Below are 19,392 nucleotides of genomic sequence, written 5' to 3'. Positions count from 1 at the left end.
TGGTGGGGAACAGACCACCAGCTACTCATACGCAAGTTCACGACACAAGGCAAAGACGACTAAAATCCTCCCAACTGGACCGATAGGTAACTTCATGGTAAATGGAGAAAAGGCTGAAGTTTCAAGGATTTTGTCTTGCTTGGATCCATGACCATGCTCACGGAAGCAGCAGGCAAGAGGTCAAAAGATGAGTTGCATTAGATAAATGTGCGCGACAAGACCTCTTGAGAATACTGGAAAGCAAGAGTGTTACTTTGAGGACTAAGGTGCGCCTGACCCAAGTGGTGGTATTTTTAATTGCCTGATATGCATGTGAATGTTGGATATTGAATAAGGAAGATAGAAGACAAATCAATGCATTAGAATCGGGGTGCTGGCAAAGAATACTGAAATTATAATGGACTGCTCAAAGGACAAACCAACCTGTCTTGGAAGAAGTCAGGCCTCAGAGTGCTCCTTAGAGGCAAGGGCGGTAAAGCTTCATCTTACAGAGGAGGGGGTACCGCCCCCTAAAACAGCAGAATTGTGCTGGAGGAGCCTTCTTCGGGCGCATTTTTCCTGCTAGGTGAGCATAGAGCAAGTGCACCCAGTAACGTCGCCTGAGACGGTTCTCTCTGGTCACAGTGAATATTTTTGTAAAAGCAGTTTCACTGGAACCTCATTTTTTTGTGGTGGTCAATTTAAGAGAATACTGTTAGGCTATTAAATTTTTCTTCCTGCTCAAGAAAAATGCCATCGAAACTGCTGTGAGGTTGAAGAGAGCTTACAAGGACATCGCTATAGAAAAAACTCAAGCATACGAGTCGGTTGCGCGTTTCAAAAAAGGTGAAATGTCGATCGATCGATGGCAGACCTCATTCTGGATGAAAATGTCAACTTGTAGTGCAGTTGGAGTTCATTCCACCAGTCAGACGGTTAATCAAACTTTCTATTTAGAGGTTCTGAAACAATTGCACTAAGAGTGTGTGACACACAAAAGGACTGATTTGTGGCAGATGAGGGGCTGGTTCTGCCACCACAACAATGCGCCTGCTCACACAGCCATCTTGGTGTGCCAGTTTTGTGCAAAACACCCCAGCATGCCTCTCTTCCCCCACGCACCTGACACACCTGACCTCACTCCATGTGACCTCTTTTTTGTTTCCACGAATGACGAGGGACATGAAAGGACAGTGATTTGACAATGTAAAAGAGGTGAAAAAGCACAACAAAACAAAAATGAGGGAGGTAGTGTCAGCTACCCAAAGAGATGAGGTTGAAAACAATGTTTTCAAGAATGAAATCGCAGATTTGACAAATGTATTAAGTGCAAAGTAGCGTAATTTGAAGGTGATAACGTTATTATGTAAAAAAATTAAATATATAGCTTTGAGTAAAAAAAAAGTCTTTTTTTTTTTTTTAGGTATTCCCTTGTACTTCGGGCGCGTTGTGAGAAGAGAACTGTTCCCATTGGGTTTCCGAGGCCATAAATCTTTGCTGGACTGGAATCACTGATGCTTAGCCCGTTGTGTCACTAGTCCTGCTGTGTTATTAGTCTTACTCGGACTTGCTCTTAAATTGTATTATTGTTGACAATACAACAGGTAGCATTGCCTCTGTGGATTCAGAGACTGTAACTCTTTACACAAGTATCTACTTTTTTCAAATGGATGCAAAGTCCCAACTTAGTGCTTCTCTAAAGAATTAATTTTATCAAAAAACACAGAACAGAATAAATGTGCAGAACATTAAGTTATTCCATATTTAAATTTCCCTTTTTACTATTTGTTTCCTCTGGAAAGAATAGTCTTTTTAAATTTGACATATTGCTCTGATAAATATTGATCCTCAGTTACAGGCTAAAAAAGAATTTGGAATTAACACAACACGCAATAATCTTTTTGTTTGTTTTTTAAATTTCAACTTTGCGGAACATGTATAAGATTGGTTTCATAAACACCCACCCCCAACCAAGTCACTTGATTAGTATTCTCAAAAGCTTCATTTGCATTTATGCAGTGTGCTGGCTGTGCTGCTGCCTTGCCGCTTTCAGAAGTGCGTTCTGCTCCTCAGTAAGGGACACTGAGCACACCTGGAACCACCATAGGCCCTGCGGACATGATCTTTTGATTTGGGACAACTTCATGAGAACTTCAGGCAAGCAATTCTATTCCCAGGGGTTCTGGACAGCCCCGTTTGATTAGAGGCTGCATTGTGGGACAGCCCACGCTGGTAGGTCAGACGCTGAACCTTTTGAATGCGCTACACAGCATCCCCCGGAAGAACTGCTGATTCTTTAATGCTGGTCCTTTAAAGGCACTTGCTGGTTGCATACAATACAGTATGAAATATCCCCAAGAAAGCCCCTATCAATTTTCGCTACAGGAAATTTAACATTCAAATGACTGACTCAATACTGATAAAATATCTTTTTGAGCCAAGTTTTCACAATATTGTGTCAGTTCTGTGAGAACATGATTTTTAATTGATAGATATCTAACTCACTGCCTTATTTCCAAAGACACAGCTGTACTGCTTTTAGACCTTGAGTAATAAGTAAATTAGACAGGTGGATTTGTATTCATAGCTCAACCTCAAAAGACTATGAACATGACATAAGGTTTTCAAGTACTCGCGGTGGTGAAAGGGAAGGACGTGGGCTAGTTTTGCAACCAGATACAATTTTGTCATGCTATGCTTTATTTCATTTTTCAAATACCACCGAGAAAGGGGTTTATGGAGTGTACTGTTGTTGTTGTTATTGTGGCTGTTAGGTACCAGTGAGTTGGCTCAGACCCATAGCGACCCTGTGCACAGCAGACAGAAATGCTGCCTGCTCTGTGCCATCCTCACCACTGTTCCCATGTCTCAGGCCTCTGATGCAGCCACTGTGTCAAACCACCTTGGTGAGGGCCTTCCTGTTTTCGTTGCCCTTCCACTTTACCAAACATGTTGTTCTTCTCTAGAGACATCGGGACGCATGTCCAAAAGAGGTAAGTCTTGCCATCCTTGACTCTAAGGAGCACTCTGGGATGACTTCTGCCAATAAAGATTGGTTTGTCCTTTTAGCAGTTCATGGTGCTTCCAGCAATCCAATGCATCCATTCCTCTATGGCCTGATTCAATGTCCAACTCTCCCATGTAGCAGATACAACTGAGAATACCATGGCCTGGTTCAGGTGCACCTGAGTCCTCAAAGTAGCATGCCTACATTTCAGTACTCTAAAGAGATCTTGTACAGAAGATTTAGCTAATACAATTCATCTTTTGATCTGTTGACCGCTGCTTCCAAGAGCATTGATTATGGATCCAAGGAAGACAAAATCCTTGACAACTTCAAACTTTTCTCCGTTTATGTGACCTATTGGTCCACTTGTGAGGATTTTGGTTTTCCTTACATTGAGTTGTAACCCTAATAGCAAATGAATGAATGAAGATCCTTCCCAAAGTCTCCACTCCCATCGGCTTTCACTATGGTCGACATCCCTCTCGAGAGAAATCATCTCCTCTTCTTTCACATTTCCAGTATCCATGGACTTGAGTAGGTAATCTTCAGGCAATAGCTCTCCAAAAATGCTCTGCTTCTGCTTCCTTTGTTTAGACTTTTGATGTCAGACAATGCTTCAAAGCTCTGCTTAAAGTTTGCAGTGGCTTCTATATCTGAAGTGGGGAGCTGAGTCCCTCTGTGTTGTCTGTTCTCAGTCGGGAAGCTCAGGTGAATCCCGTTCACTCTGGGTGGCCCTGCTGGCATTTGAGAGACTAGTGACATAGCATCCAGCAACACACACGCCATCAGAGTTACACAAACTGACAGACAAATGGTGGATCAAATAGATTGAGAAACCAATTTAACATAAATGCGCTTTAATTATCAACATACTGGCTATTCATTGGATATCTTATTTAGAGCCCTTTCTGTCAGCAATATCATACTCAAACTTCGTTATTAAAGTCAGTTTCTTTATTTCTTAAACACTCTTCCAGTTATCTGATACTTAATCAACCTAGTTATCCCTTTCCCTTGGGCAAAGAAAGTGTTTCTTAAAGGAAGCTAGCCCAAGGAGAGAGGGGCTATTAAAACAACAGAAAGCTGACCACAACCCAGAAGGAAGCTTTGAGAAAAATCCATCAAGTGAAAATAAGTAATATCAAAGTATCATGGAAAGATGGGAATCTAAAATTACTAAATCATCAAGAGGAGAATAAATTCAGACCACAGTTTAAGAAAGTAGCGAAGTAACTTAGTTAAAATAATTTTCTGTTAGAATGGCCAGCATAAAGCTTTGGTACTGGAAATCATTAAGATAGCCTGCAGGAGAACATCATTTGGTCAGTAAATGTTGCACAATACGGAGAAACAAGTGGGAGAGAAGGAAGCGGAGAAAAGGAAGTGGGTGTTAACAAGCCTAGGGACAAAGAAACAACCAGTGATCCAAAATCAATAGCGAGGAGGGTATAGGAGGCCTGGTAGGGCTTGATCAAGGGCAATGTAACCAAGAGGAATTACAGAAACCCTAATGAAGGCTGAGTATGATAGTGGGACAAAAGGAAAGTAAAAAAAAAATAGAGGAAAGGGCATTTATAGAGGTCTAAATATAGGCGTGTACATATGTAAATATATTTATATATGACAATGGGGAAATAGATGCATGTACATATATTTGTAGGCTTAGTATTAAGATGGACATTGGGTCTCTACTCAAGTACTCCCTCAACACAAGAACACTTTGTTCTATGAAACTGGCATTCCATGATGCTCACCTTCCTGACACGATTGCTGAAGACAAAGTGGGTGCAAAAGCAAATGTGGTGAAGAAAGCTGATAGTGCCCAGCTATCAAAAGATATAGTGTCGGGGTCTTAAAGGCTTGAAGATAAACAAGTGGACATCTAGCTGAAAAGCAACAAAGCCCACATGGTGGAAGCACACCAGCCTGTGTGATCATGAGGTGTCAATGGGATCAGGTATCAGGCATGAAAGAATGAAAAATCATATAATTGAGTGAGGGGAGAGTGAGGAGTGGGGATCCAAAGCGCATCTGTAGGCAACTGAACATTCCCTTACAGAGGGTCACAGGGAGGAGACGAGCCAGTCAGGGTGTAGTGTAGCAATGATGAAACATACAACTTTTCTCTATTTCTTAAATGCTTCCTCCCCCATCATGATCCCAATTCTACTGTACAAACCCAGCTAGACCAGGAGATGTACACTGGGACAGATAAGAACTGGAAACACAGGGAATCCAGGACAGATAAAGCCCTCAGGACCAATAATGGGAGTGGCAATACCAGGAGGATAAGGGGAAGGTGGGGTAAAAGAAGGGAACCGATCACAAGAATTTGCATATAACCTCTTCTCTGGGGGATGAACAACAGAAAATTGGGTGAAGGGAGACGTCGGACAGTGTAAGCAATGGAAAAATAATCATAATTTATAAAGTATCAAGGGTTCATGAGGGAGGGGGAAGGACAGGGAGGGGAAACATGAGGCGCTGATACCAAGGGCTCAAGCAGAAAGCAATCGTTTTGAGAATGAAAATGTTTTGAGAATGATGATGGCAACAAATATGCTTGACACAATGTTTGTATGTACGGAATTGTGATAAGAATAATATGAGCCCCCAATAAAATGATTTTTAAAATTACTGAGGAACAAGTTTTCCTTTCAAATCTATCTTCTAAGATTTTAAAGTAATCAGAGTTTAACAGAATCTTAGCATTGGTACCACAAAACTAAAGGAATAGAGAAGTAACAGATTAACTTTCTAAGAGCACCACCACCAAACCACTGCCTCTGATCAAGTAGATTACAACAGATAGAGATCCTGTAGGTATGGGTAGAACTGTCCCCATAGGGTTTCTGAGGTTGTAAATCTTTGCTGGACTGGACCCACTGTCCCAGTGCTCCGCTCACACTGTGTCACCAGGGAACTTGTAACAGCATCAGCGTTATTTATTTATTTTTAAGATATTTCTGCTAACCTACGAGTTTGCATTTTCATTAGCATTTAGTGTAGGCACTGGAACATGTTTAGTTTCTGGTTTGGGCTTAATGTATTCTCACCCAAAATGGTTTGAGGATTCATAAGAGTATATGCTCACTTGACATTATGATAGAATGTAGGCCAAATCAGTTATGCGTATATACAAAACATGAAAAGACGCGAAGAGGGTAGAAAAAGTTCTTAATTTAGACACAGCTATCAATTTGTTTTGGCTCCTTTTACTGTTGGCTGAGGTTTTCTTAGCCCTAAAGCGAAGAGGTGTGCTGAGTGCTCTCGTGGACCTTTCTGGGCATTTGAATCTATGCTGTTGCTGCAATGATTGCTTTTACATCTTCTTCATCTATTTTTCTATCTCTAATAATAAAAAATGCTATGTTCAGGATTGGAATGTAGGACATACAAAGGGTGAGAAATGCAGTTCAGTTACCAGAATGAGTCACTGAAGAGGAATGTTTTCAAACTGGAATTCATTCCCTGGAATTCTTCCACTTGACTCTAGCCAGGCCTGCTGCTTTGTTTTTTGTTTTTCCTTCTTACTCTCTTAATCTCTGGGGGTATCTAGGTCCTTTATGCCATATGTTTTATATAAGACCTACAGATTTTTGCTAAAGGATATTGACAATATAATTTTCCCTTCCGTATCAGATTGTGTAAGCGTGAACAGAAGTTCTATTGACAACTGTGCAGCGATCAATAGAGATCTAACATCTCTTGAACTACTTCATTTTTACCCAAACATAACATATTTGGGAGAATGGTGAAGCTTTATATCCCCCCCAAAATTTACCATCGTAGAAATCCACAAGGCCTGTTATACTTAAGCTAGAGGATCACTACAAGTCAAAATCAACTCAATCTCAGTGAGTTGTTTCAACCAGCTGATGAAACACGGGGAGCACTCGGTTGTCTTTTCCAGGAAATTTTGGAAACCTCATTTCAAAGAAAGGTGATCTAAAATAATGTGAAAATTATAAAGCAATATCACTGAGATCACATGCAAGTACCACTCTGCTTAAGATCATCCAGCAACAGTGCTGAAGTACATCGACAGGGGTCCCAGAGATTCAGGCTGAATTAAGAAGAGGCTATGGAACATGAGAACCAGCATGCAGGGCACAAGACAGAGTGTGGACTTCCCAACCCAGGGAGCAAGTAAAGCTGGTGTTTTGTGCAGGAGGCTGGCTTACAGAGGGGTATTGCCTCTTGGCACTTAATTGAGGAAGCTCAGCTTGCTGGCCCATGGAAGATGAGCTACATGCCTTTGGGCTGAAGCTTACTAGAATGGGGTGCCTCTGGGCACTTAATTCAGGGAGCTGGATTGCTGACCCGTGGGCCTTAAGGTGAATGCCTTCATGCTGAGGATCCTATCAGAGTGGTCTTCCCCTTTGGGCATTTATTAGCAGACTTGAGAGAACTTGTAATAAGTCCAGATAAGCAATTCAAACCTCAACATTTCTTATTGGCATTACAACCTTTTAACTTCCTTAATAAACCCTTCAATCATGAAATAGTATCTCTCTGAGTTCTGGTGAGGCCATTGCAATGGATATTAGAACCCAGAGAGGTAAAATAGAGAACAGTAAGACATCATCGATTTTATCTTTCTTGGATGCACAATCAATGTTCATGAAAACAGCAGTCAAGATCCCAAGGACGCATTGTATCGGGGCACCCTTTAAAGTGTTGAAAAGCAGGAATGTTAGTTTGAGGACTAAGAAGCGCTTGAGCCATGGTATTTTCAATGACTAAAACGGGAGACTGAAGCAGAATCGATGCATTTGAATTAGGGTGCCGGTGAAGAATATGAAAATTACCGTGGACGGTCAGATGAACAAGCAAATCTGTCTTGGAAGAAGTACAGCCAAGTGCTCCTTAGGGCAAGGCGATGAGACTTAGAGCATGCTCTCAGTAGAGACCTGCCCTGGAGAAGGGCACAATGTTTGATACAGGGACAGTGGAAAAGTGGAAAGCCCTCGACAAGATGGACTGACACAGCGGCTAGGTCAATGGGATCAAACATAAAATATTGAGGATGGCTCCAGCCTGGGTAGAGGTTCTTTGTGTCGTATGGAAGGTAGCTACGCGTTGATGCCAACTGCCAACAACAACATGTTTCACTAAGCATGATGTCCTTGTCAAGTTTAGGGCTTCTGTTCTATGTCCTTGTTTGCTGCATTCCCAGGGTCTTAAAAGCTTGCAAGCAGCTTTCCAGAAACACCGTTCGGTCTCTATTCACCAGGAATAGCAGAGGAAGACAGAGAGTAAAGAGAGGAGGAGGATACAGAACGTGTGGTTAATTTCCTCCTGGAGAAATGACCTCCTGTGCCAAGAGACCTGAAGAACTGGAGGATAACCAGCTACCATAAATGAAGCTATTGGTCAATGTTTCCACAGAGGACTCCTGATCAAAAGATGAGAAAGCAAAGCAGAATTTCAAAGTATCATGGATTCTATCTAAGCTTCTGGAGCCATGGAAAACTAAGAACCCCTGAAACCAAAGGCCAGCTTTGTAAACCTTAGAACAAAACACATCCCTAAAGTCACCTAAAACCCAAACATTAGTGCACGGGTTTGGATTGATGGCAGGTCTGACGCCCTGGGCCTCTCATAGAGTCCCATGCCAGAGTTCTGTGTTCCTGAACCATTACCTGGCTCTATCCCATGGGCGCTGGGCACTGAAGTGGGTTGCACAGTGAAAACAAAACAAAAAACCAAACTTTATTAAAAGGGTCTTCCGTGAGCATTAAGCTCTTTTCAGATCTACTTGCATGGGTCAAAATGACAATGGCAATTTGAAGCATTTGATAGAAAACTTGGAGGGTCACGAGTTCATGTTCAAGAGGGAAGTTCCACCCAGAAAAGGAAGGTGAGACTGGTTATGTAACTCAGAGAATATGATCCATGTCACGAAACTGTAACATGTAGATGTATATTTCCTGTGTATATTCTCAACATCAATGTAATTTAAGAGGAAAGGTGAGTGAGAAATGGTGAAACAGAAGAAACACATAATCACAGCAGGAAAATAGGCCAATTTCCCACTTCTTTACCCCTGAAAAGGCAGTAGGTTCAACAAGCCTTGTCATCTTATTGTTGAGATGAGGAACTATTGATGTCTCAACATATTACAAATAGGACCTGGAATTTGATAAAGGTTGAAAATTCATACTTTCAAAAAAGGCTGGACAAATTGATCAAGAAATTACACATCCCTTTCTAAAAGTAAACGGAAGCATGCTTCCCTGTTTTCCTTTGAAGGAGAAAGTTGGGGACCTCATTTCTTCTATTAAAATGTATTCTAGAGCCTCCAGCTAGTACAAAATGAAGGTTACACAGGTACATTTTCTGAAAAGGAAGATGAAGCATTCTTTTTGTAAGTAATTCTGAAAAAAAATCCTAGAGTATTCATTGACTAAGTCTTAATACAAAAAAAAAATGCAGACCAGAGTACGTTGCTAACCTTCCCTTTACTATCACTTGTCTGCTTGTTGTACGGTGGTGACCTGCACATTACCGTGAAGATATGCCACCAGGATTTCAGATACAGTAAGTAGGGTCGCCAGTCTGGACAGCTTTCAGCAGAGCTCCCAGACTAAGACAGACCTTTGAAGAAGTACCTTTGAATGATGAGATTAGGGAAGAATACTAAATGCACCATGGAAGGTCAGAAGAACAAGCCAATCTGTGTGGGAAGGAACACAGGCAGAACGCTCCCCAGCATTGACATCGATGAGTCTTCATGCGTGTGGAACATATTAGCAGGAAGGACCAGTCCCTGGTAAAGGACATCATGCTTGGTAAAACAGGGGGGTGAAGAGGAAGAAGAAGAATGTCTTAGGCGTTCAAACAATGGGCTCAAGCAAGGCAACAGCTGTGAATGTGGCACACAGCCAGGAAGTGATCTATTTTTAAGGGTGGCTTGAAGGTGGACCAACTCATCAGCACCTAACGAAAACAATGTCCACTTTGAAGACCAGCCCGAGAAAAAAATACTTATACTTCTTTTGCTGACACAAAAGGAATCATAATGGAGTTATATACTTGGTTGTGCCAAACCACATGACTTCACTGAACATTATTCTCCAACTCTCAGCGAACTGCCTCAAGTGTGCCACGTCAAGCCGGGCCGGCTCTACCCATCACAAGGATGGCCGTTAGAACCTAGTGGAATACTTGGGATGCAGTGCACTGATGCAAGGCCTGATACAAACTTCAACCTCCAGGCCGCATCAAACATGTAAAACTCAGTCAACATTCTGCTGCTGTATTCAATAGCGAATGAACAGCCTTTCTTTCCCACCCTTGAGCTTACTGCAAGACAAATGAACTTCCTTTGGGCAAGCAGATCAAATATAAAATACACTTTTTTACAGTTTTCTTTGTAAATGAAGGTATATTGGAAACTTGCAACAAATTTGAATCCCAATATAAATAAAATAATAACCAATTGGATATTTTCATACAATATTTCCAGATAGGACTCTCTCATGGGGGAGTATAATAGCTCTTGGCCACAAGAGGGAGCTAAAAAGTTGGCCCACATAGTTTAAGAGAGGAATCTGCTAAAATACTTTCTGTTACAGACCAGTTTATTTTCTTATCCTCAAGTTAGGCCTCATTTACAGATTTTCTTTATCTATCACCTTGACTTAAAAGCCCTATTTGTTCCTTGGGTAACATCGCTTTGATATAGGCTATGACAGCAGCTGTTTCCGATTATCAGCACAATACTGCAATTATATTTACAATAAATCGTGTTTTGGGTTTTTTTAGCATACTTAGAAAATATTACATATTACAAATCACAACATAACAACATAATAAAGCAGAGAACAAATTACATAGTCATCAACAAAACGTGTTCCAAGTATTTCTAATCTAGGTTCCAATAAAACCTGCTTACAATACTTTTTGTATAAAACTTTTTTTAAAAAAAGATACATTTTATAAAGAATAAGTGCCAGTGTATAAGTGACATTATGCTTGACACAAATGGCTATCTGATGACAAAATAAGTGGAAGAAAATTTATAATTATTTTAAAATATGCTATTTAGTCTCCTAAAAATGGTTAAATGTGGAAACAAATCATTACCATAGGAAACAAGTACTTAGGAAATGTGTTTCATTATATTTCCCTCTGAGAATTTAGTTGTATGCCCCCAAACTATGTGTTGTAAACCATAACTTCAATATCTGTGACTATAATCCCATTTGGCAAGGGGCTGTCTTTGATGGGTTAGTAAATCAGGATTAGTGTAAGGTGTTTCCGGAGTCGTGCTCTTATTGAGATATAAAAGAAATTAAATCAGCCCATGAGCCGCAGGGGGTAAGAGAGAGGCCTGGATACATGACCAGCTCCAAGGAAGCAGGACACAAATGCTGAAGAGACAAAGAACTTCCCCAAAACAGACAAGGAAAGCGCCCCAAAAGCTGGCACCCTGAATTCCTCCACTGGCCTCCTGGACTCCTGCACTGGGAGAAAATAAATTTCTATTCACTAAAGCAAACTAGGTTTGCTATTTCTCTTACCGCAGCCGGGGGTTCACCTAGCCACCTCAAAATCGATTTTCGTCCCTTTTAAATATGGGAAATATTAACTTATATGTAATTAAAATTTCTTAACAGATATCTGCTCAAAAAATAGCATTCTGGTCATACAAAGTATGTGAATAACATGGCTAGATTTAATGGGAATTGGAATTCTGGTTCCAATTTATAGCACGGTCAGAACACAATAAGTTACTTCATAACAATACAATTTAATTAAATAATATTACTTGAGTATTTATTTAATTGCCACATGCTCCCTGCCATAGAGTCAATCCCAACACTTAGCAACCCGACAAAAGAACATAAAATTGCTCTCTAGGGTTTCTGAAAGTGTGAATCTTTGTGGGAGCAAATGGCCTCATCTTTTTCCCACCGGGAGCTGGGGTCACGTAGTGAATGATTATCCACTAACCTCAAGGCAGCAGTTCCAAACCAGTCACTGTGTGGGAGCAAGAAGCGCGTTCTGCTCCCTTCGGGTTACACCCTCAGAAACCCAGAGGGTCGTTCCACCCTTTCAGAATCACTCCACAGCACTGGGTCTGTTTTGCTTCTTCCCAGGGTGCAGCGGATGGGTTAATCCTGCCGCCTCCTAACTCATCCTACCTCCAGTTGCAATACGCGCATGTAAAAATGAAACTTCTCTCTTTTTGCCACCCACTTCAATAAACCACAGATTCTGGTGGTGTCTGTTCTCCTCTGTGTAAGGAACCGAGTCCTGGGTTGATGGACAATAAATATCCGGTGCTTATGCTCTTAATAGCATCCATAATTTGTGAGAAGAGAAAAAATGCTAACTTGACACGGCTTTTATCTTCAATTTATTGTGGCTTAAAAGTTAGCTTAATCATCCCGGATTCTAATGAGATCACAGTAAATCGAGAGAATAAGACTTATTAGAATATATACATACACATATACATACATATATATGTTTAATTGATCGCAGAAGGCATATACAGTGAACAAAAATTGTCAGCCTAGTGATATATTTTCAGGACATGAAATAAGAACAGCTCGGTGTATGCAATAAGCCGAGTACAGTGCAGTGGAACAGTCGTCCGCAGACTCTGTATTCTTGAGTTCAAATTCCAGCTTTTCCTCCTACTAGCAGTGTGAACATGGCTCTATCACTCGTCCCTAAAATGAAAATGCTATGGGACAGTTCTCATGATAAAGTCACTCTGGTCGCACAATCGAGTAAGTATTAAGCTGCTAAGAGAAAAGTAGGCGATTCAAACCCACAGTTGTTCGGGGGGGAAAGCAGAGGCTGTCTGGCTGCGTAGACTGAGCCTAGGCAGCACTGGGGAGCAGCTCTGCTCTGTCCAGCAGGGGTGCTGTGACTTAGAAGCAACCCAACGGGAATGAGTAAATCTCAGGAAATGCATCGAATATTTATCTACCATCTTTATTTTAATTTTAATGACATAAATTTAAACTCTCTCGTGGATTCAGGTAAAGTACTTTTCAATCGAAAATTATTCTGATTCTGGACTGAGTCCCGGGGTTAAGACAAGTACCTCACGGTATCTATAGGCAATCGACAAAATGTTTCCAGTTCCTACAGTGCTTAATTCTTAAATATATTTATATACATTTAGCTCTCCAGGAGAAAAAATCCAAAGCAGCCAGAACATACCGACAATAAAAATAAACACAGCAAGCTTACCTGGGTAATCTTCAGATACATGAACTGAGTAGGACACACTGTTAAAAGAGGAGGAAAAGATCAAGTTACTAGTAATAGAAGTGCTTTTAGACCAGAAGAACTGATGCAGTGTTACCCATTCACTTATAACTACACCGACATAAATAAAAAACAGCCCAAACAGATGAGAACCTCCTATGACATCTGAAGTATGAAGCAGAGATTTGGATGACATTCGTGTTCAATGAGTCTGAATGCCTTCCTAGAACAGGTTTGTCCTAGGTGATGCTTTCCGTACAGAGAAAGTCTTTCTATTGGAGTGACGAATACTATTCTTGAATTCACAGTCATTTTTGTTGCTTGTTCAGATTTTACTAAATTATTTTTTTCTTACATGCTCTCCTCAAAGATATACATTCTAATTGAGTCTGCCACTCTAGAATTTATGTATTATTATTTTTAATCGTTTTATTAGGGGTTTATACAAGTCTTATCAAAATCCATGCATACATCAATTGTGTAAAGCACTTTTGACCATTCATTGCCTTCATCATCCTCAAAACATTTGCTCTCCACTTAAGGCCCTGGCATCAGCTCATTTTTCCCCTCCCTCCCTGGTCCCCCCCTCCCTGATTAGCCCTTGATAATTTATAAATTATTTTTTGTCATATCTTGCCCTGTCTGACGTCTCCCTTTACCCACTTTTCTGTTGTTCATCCCCCAGGGAGGAAGTCACATGCAGATCCTTGTAATCAGTTTCCCCTTCCCAACTCACCCTCCCTCTACCTTCCCAGTATCGCCACTCACACCACTGGTCCTGAAGAGATCATCCGCCCTGGATTCCCTGTTTTTCCAGTTCCTATCTGTACCAGTGTACACCCTCTGGTCTAGCCAGACTTGCAAGGTAGAATTGGGATCATGACAGTGGGGTGTCTGGGAGGGTAGGGGAGAAAGCATTTAGGAACTAGAGAAAAGTTGTATTTTTCATCGCTGCTACATCACACCCTGACTGGCTCATCTCCTCCTGAGACTCTCCTGTAAGGGGATATCCAGTGGCCTATAAATGGGCGTTGAGCCTCCACTCCACACTCCCCATTTCATTCACTATGGTAAGAGTTTTTGTTCTGATGATGCCTGATCCCTGATCCCTTTGACACCTCGTGATCACACAGGCTGGTGTGCTTCTTCCATGTGGGCTTTGTTGCTTCTGAGCTTGATGGCTGCTTGTTTACCTTCAATCCTTTAAGACCCCAGATGCTATATCTTTTGCTCGCCGGGCACCATCAGATTTCTTCACCATATTTGATTATGCACCCACTTGTCTTAAGCTATCATATCGTGGAGGTGAGCACACAATGATATGATTTTTTTGTTCGTTGATGCCTGATAACTAAGCATGGCTCCCTCTAATTATGTTGTGTGGTATAGCACTGATGAACCACGTACCTATCCTCTCATCCGCTAATATTCCTCCCCTTACTATTATGGTTTTTATTTGTTTTACCTCATTAAACCATGTCAGATTTGCGTACGGTCATTTGTTATACATAAGATCGTTCAGTACATGAAAGCCAAGATAGATAACCCTTCCTAACAGTAACAGGAGTAATGTTCTCTGAGGGTGCAGAAAGAATGGGGAGCTGATACATTGATGAGTGTATCACCCCACTCAATGGGATCGAACAACAGAATTGTAAGTGAATGGATATATTGGATTGTGTAAGATATATCAGAAAAAACACTAGAGGGGAGAAGGGAGTTCCTGGGGGAGAGGTGGAGGGAAGAAGGGAGGGAGGGGGTCAAGGGGAGTTGATATCCAGGAATTGAAGAAGAAAGAAAACGTTTTGAAACTGATTGTGGTAGTAATTGCACAATACTGCAAGCTGTGTTTGAACTGTGGAATGCTATGATGACGGCAAGAGTTCCCAGTGAAATGACTATTTTTAATGAAATAAATGTGCTGTGCTTAAAAGGCATTATCTTTAAATAACTTACAAATATGAGCACTAACAATTATTTTTCATCGATCTTCCATTACTACAAGTGTTATGTTTGTGTGCATGTACACAGTTGCGCTGGTTTCCTGGCTTGGTTTCCTCTTATAACACTAAGGCCTAAGTACCTGAAAAGCATCTTTTAAATCCTGCCCTGGACTTAGGCCTCTGTGAGTGTAACTGCAAGACAATGCAACCATGAAGTGCGGGTCAAGTTTGCAGAACCACACTAATCAAATCTTTGGCTGTTTATTAGTCTTTGGAGAAAAATTAGACACAACATGGATTGGGGAGGGATAGTAGATGATGAAAAATCAACGTCATTAGTAACAAGGCCAGTTATTGTCATAATATCCATTCCTAAAGTATATTTAATTGTTCAATTATTAATTCAAAAAGCAGTCCCTGATAACCTAGTATCTGCCAAACATCAGGGAAATGACAAATAAATGTTAAATTAAAAAAATTACAGGATAGTTCTTTGGAAGATTAATTCTGAGGAAAACAAAATGTTAAATATATAGAATATGATAAATTAACTTGAATATTTCACGACACAATAGCAATTTTTAAATTTTTGTTTTTAAATAATGTATTTCCATAAAGCTGCAAAGACAGTACAAATTAATCCCATGTAACCTTGATCCAATTTCCCCTACAGATTACATTTTATGTGTTTATAGTACATTATACCCTCCATGCTCCAGCAAAACTAACACGGTATTGAATATTTATATTGTTGAAAACATGTATAGTTCTGTCATTTTATCACACATGTAGACTTATGTGTACTCCAGCACAAATTAAATGCATGTATATTCCATCACTCATAGTTCCTTAATTCTATCCTGCAGATTCATACCCAATACCTACACCTCCAATATTCCTGTCATTGATCAGTTTTCCATTCTTACATAATTTTTCACTTTGCAACTCATATGTAAATGGAAACCACAGGAAGTATGAGAACACTCAATGTTACAATTTCTATTTGAAAGATGTACCCTGACAGGTAATATTTAGGGAAGCATGAAGAGGCGAGAAATCAAACGAAGAGACTACCGCAGAGGTAAACCGCACAACTCTCAAAGGTATGGTATATAACAGGCACTGGAGGGCAGGGGCAAGTGGCAAATGTTGGGTTCCACAATGAATGGGAATCAGGACCCTGAATCAAAAGTCAAGAATCCGATGGCATTATCCAGTGTGCCTCAGACAAGCTAGGGGAAGTGTACATTTTGACCTGCGTGGATTTATTTTCCAAAGTTCCTCCTGTATAGAGGGGAATTGTCCTTGTACGGAACAGCAAAATGGTTGATGATCAGTCCAACCCTCCTGACAAACAGAAGCCAGGTACTGGACCACAGAGTAGACTCTACCAACCTGTACCACCCACCCCCCCAACGGATGATCATCTCAGCCAACACTCAGGGCTTCCTTTCTCACTCAAATCAATTTCTAAATCCAAAATGAGGTCTCAACTACTCCTTTGTTTATCCTCAGTTAGTGACCCTGTTGTAGTTGGAGTTAGACAGATGGGAATCAAGTCACAGCTTTGGGCCTTTAATAACGAGGTGGCCTCAAACACCCCCAGCTTCCATCTCTCCGTGGTAGAATGGAGGAAAGCATGCCTACTTTACCAACCCGCTGTGATGCTTTAATGACCGAACAGATGTACAGCCTGTAGGACAATGCTAGACACACAGCAGCAGGTGCTGAGTAATTTTAGTCAGCTTCCAGCACAAGCAATTAAAATTTACAGAAGTGAAATTTTAAATGAATGATTCTTCTCTGGAGAACTCAAATTTGCTAAAAGTACAATACCACATTTATAAAATGGCAATGGTAACACTGAAGGTTTTATTTTATTGTATGTCTTACATGCTCATAATACTGTATGTTTTATATACTTATGATATTAACAGGGATCTCCGTGCTCACAATCATGTCTTATCTTTCAGATACAAAAGAGCAAGCCAAAGCCCTACAAAATGATTTATCAGGTCTCTGTGCTATAGCATTTTCTTGGAAGTGTACCAGGAGGAAAATCTCCAGAGCTGTAAAATCCTAATCAGTTTAGCTTTGTGGCTTTCAGAGTTCTAAGGGTAGCCATCTAGTACAGCAGACATAGATGATTAAACCAAAGGAACTAATAGGTTGGGGGGGGGGGGAAAGAGAGAGAGAGAGAAAACAAGTTTAATTAGATTTAAGAGTAAAGACATTACATGAGCATAATGAAAAGTGGGGCAGGGAGGAGATGAGCCAGTCGGGGTGCAGTGTAGCATCAATGAAACATACAACCTTCCTCTAATTCTTTAATGCTCCCCCCCCTCCCCCGGCCCCACTATCATGATCCCAGTTCTATCTTGCAAATCCAGCTAGACCAGAGGATGTACACTGGTACAGATAGGAACTGGAAACACAGGGAATCCAGGACAGATGATCCCTTCTGGACCAGTGATGAGAGTGGCGATACCTGGAGGGTGGGGGGAGGTTGGGGTAGAAAGGGCAAACTGGTCACAAGGATCTACATATAACCCCTTCCTTGGGGGACGGACAATAGAAAAGTGGGTGAAGGCAGACGTCGGACAGTGTAAGACATGACAAAATAATAATAATTTATAAATTATCAAGGGTGAGGGAGCGCAGGGGGAGGGGACAAATGAGGAGCTGATACCAAGGGCTCAAGTTTAAAGAAAATGTTTTGAAAATAATGATGGCAACAAATGTAGGAATGTGCTCAACACAATGGATAGATGGATGGATTGTGATAAAAGTTGTATAAGTCCCCAATAAAATGACTTAACAAAATAAGCGAAAAAGTGGGAAGGAATACTGTGAAGTTGAAGTGGAAATTAAAAGGTAGATATGAAAAGGTAAGAAAAAACCAGAGTGAGCTCCGAATGTTGATTTGGAAAGATAATGTCATCAGGTAATTGGAACAGGCTCAATTACAATCACACTGAACGCTTTACCAGAAATACTCAAGTCGGTCAGTATGTGGCTGGTAAATACCGTATGCAGAGCCATGTACTAGGTTATGCAGTCATTCATTAGACTCCACAAATTAATTCTATGAACTCCAAAATGTATTAAGCAAAATGGGTACATCCAACTCTTCTTCCTCTGAGAACAGTCACTTCACAGAGGAGGTTGGTAGGGCCTCGGCAGACACGCTGCGTGTGGTCTTGAGGTTAATAACCAGTGAACAGGGAGGAGAAGCAACTGGCCCAACCAGAGGCAGCTCCTGAAGAAGTTTCTTTGTAGAACCTCAAATATTTAATACCTACCTTACCTTATGTTTGCTTATTTCTGACCTATTGCCACAATAAGATCATTCCTAAGGTCATCGTTCGTACATCTAAACTCGGCACTCTTGAATCCGGAGCGGACAGCTTTTCCCACTTTACCCGGGGTTGAAACAAACAAACAAACAAACAAAGCCAACATTTTATCTGCCGATATCCTTTTACTTCCCCAATAAACTGCTTCTTTTTATCTCTTATCCCTCCCATTTTGATCTTTTATAATTCATAAGACAAAAATTAAAATGCAGACACTAACCACCACCCCTCCCAAAAATGCTGCTCATGACAAATTGTCTTCCATCTCTGAAAAACAACAACAACTGAAAGCTAAAGGGCTTGCTTGTCTGTGCTGGTTTTTCTCATATGACCGAGAGATCATCATTCCATTGACTCCTACATCTACATCGCCTTCCCTGGAACACGCCACGCGTCCTCAAGGCGCCATCTCTAGGATAAATTCGAGGAAACTTTTCCAACTCCTCAGGCTGGCGGCTTGTTGCGCCTTCCCCTGAGCATCCACCTCGCTGACATTAGCTGTCCGCAGCTGAAGGGAGAGACCAACAATTTCATCCTCGGAGTCCCAGAGCCCTGACACAGGGACTTATAAATCCATACACAACTTCTGAATAAATGAACAAACTTTAGCTTCTTCCAAAATTACTTAAGGATGTTCCATGGCAACTCTTGGCAGCACCTTCCTCTTGGGCAAGTGTTCAAAATTTGATAGAAATGATTAAATGCTGGTGCTCGGCAGTCACCCTGTGGGAACACACCACCACGCACGCGGAGTCCCACACACTCCCGTCACAGCCACATGGTTTTCATGACGGAGAGACTCCGAGTGGGTTCTGCAAGTCCAGGTCAGGTGGATTCTCTACACTTTTCATTTTCCTTTCAAGTCAAATGAAGA

At 41.1% G+C, this 19,392-nt stretch overlaps 1 protein-coding gene and 1 non-coding gene across 3 annotated transcripts in view; one reads left to right on the top strand and one right to left on the bottom strand.

The window, feature by feature from the left end:
* Positions 1 to 19,392, bottom strand: part of PARP8 (poly(ADP-ribose) polymerase family member 8) — a 202,942-nt gene that overhangs the window by 81,499 nt on the left and 102,051 nt on the right. For both annotated transcript variants that reach the window (XM_075541019.1, XM_075541018.1), the window contains exon 4: positions 13,202 to 13,239. In XM_075541019.1, coding sequence (XP_075397134.1) covers positions 13,202 to 13,239 — 38 coding nt within the window. The remainder of the gene's footprint in view (positions 1 to 13,201; positions 13,240 to 19,392) is intronic.
* LOC142442188 (small nucleolar RNA SNORA42/SNORA80 family) lies at positions 8,547 to 8,678 on the top strand. The gene has a single exon (XR_012783418.1). It is a non-coding gene; the product is annotated as a small nucleolar RNA SNORA42/SNORA80 family (small nucleolar RNA).

This window comes from Tenrec ecaudatus, chromosome 2 (genome assembly GCF_050624435.1).
Source record: "Tenrec ecaudatus isolate mTenEca1 chromosome 2, mTenEca1.hap1, whole genome shotgun sequence".
Taxonomy (NCBI): domain Eukaryota; kingdom Metazoa; phylum Chordata; class Mammalia; order Afrosoricida; family Tenrecidae; genus Tenrec; species Tenrec ecaudatus.
Note: the sequence above shows the minus strand (reverse complement) of the source record. Positions and strands in the feature narration are given on the sequence as shown.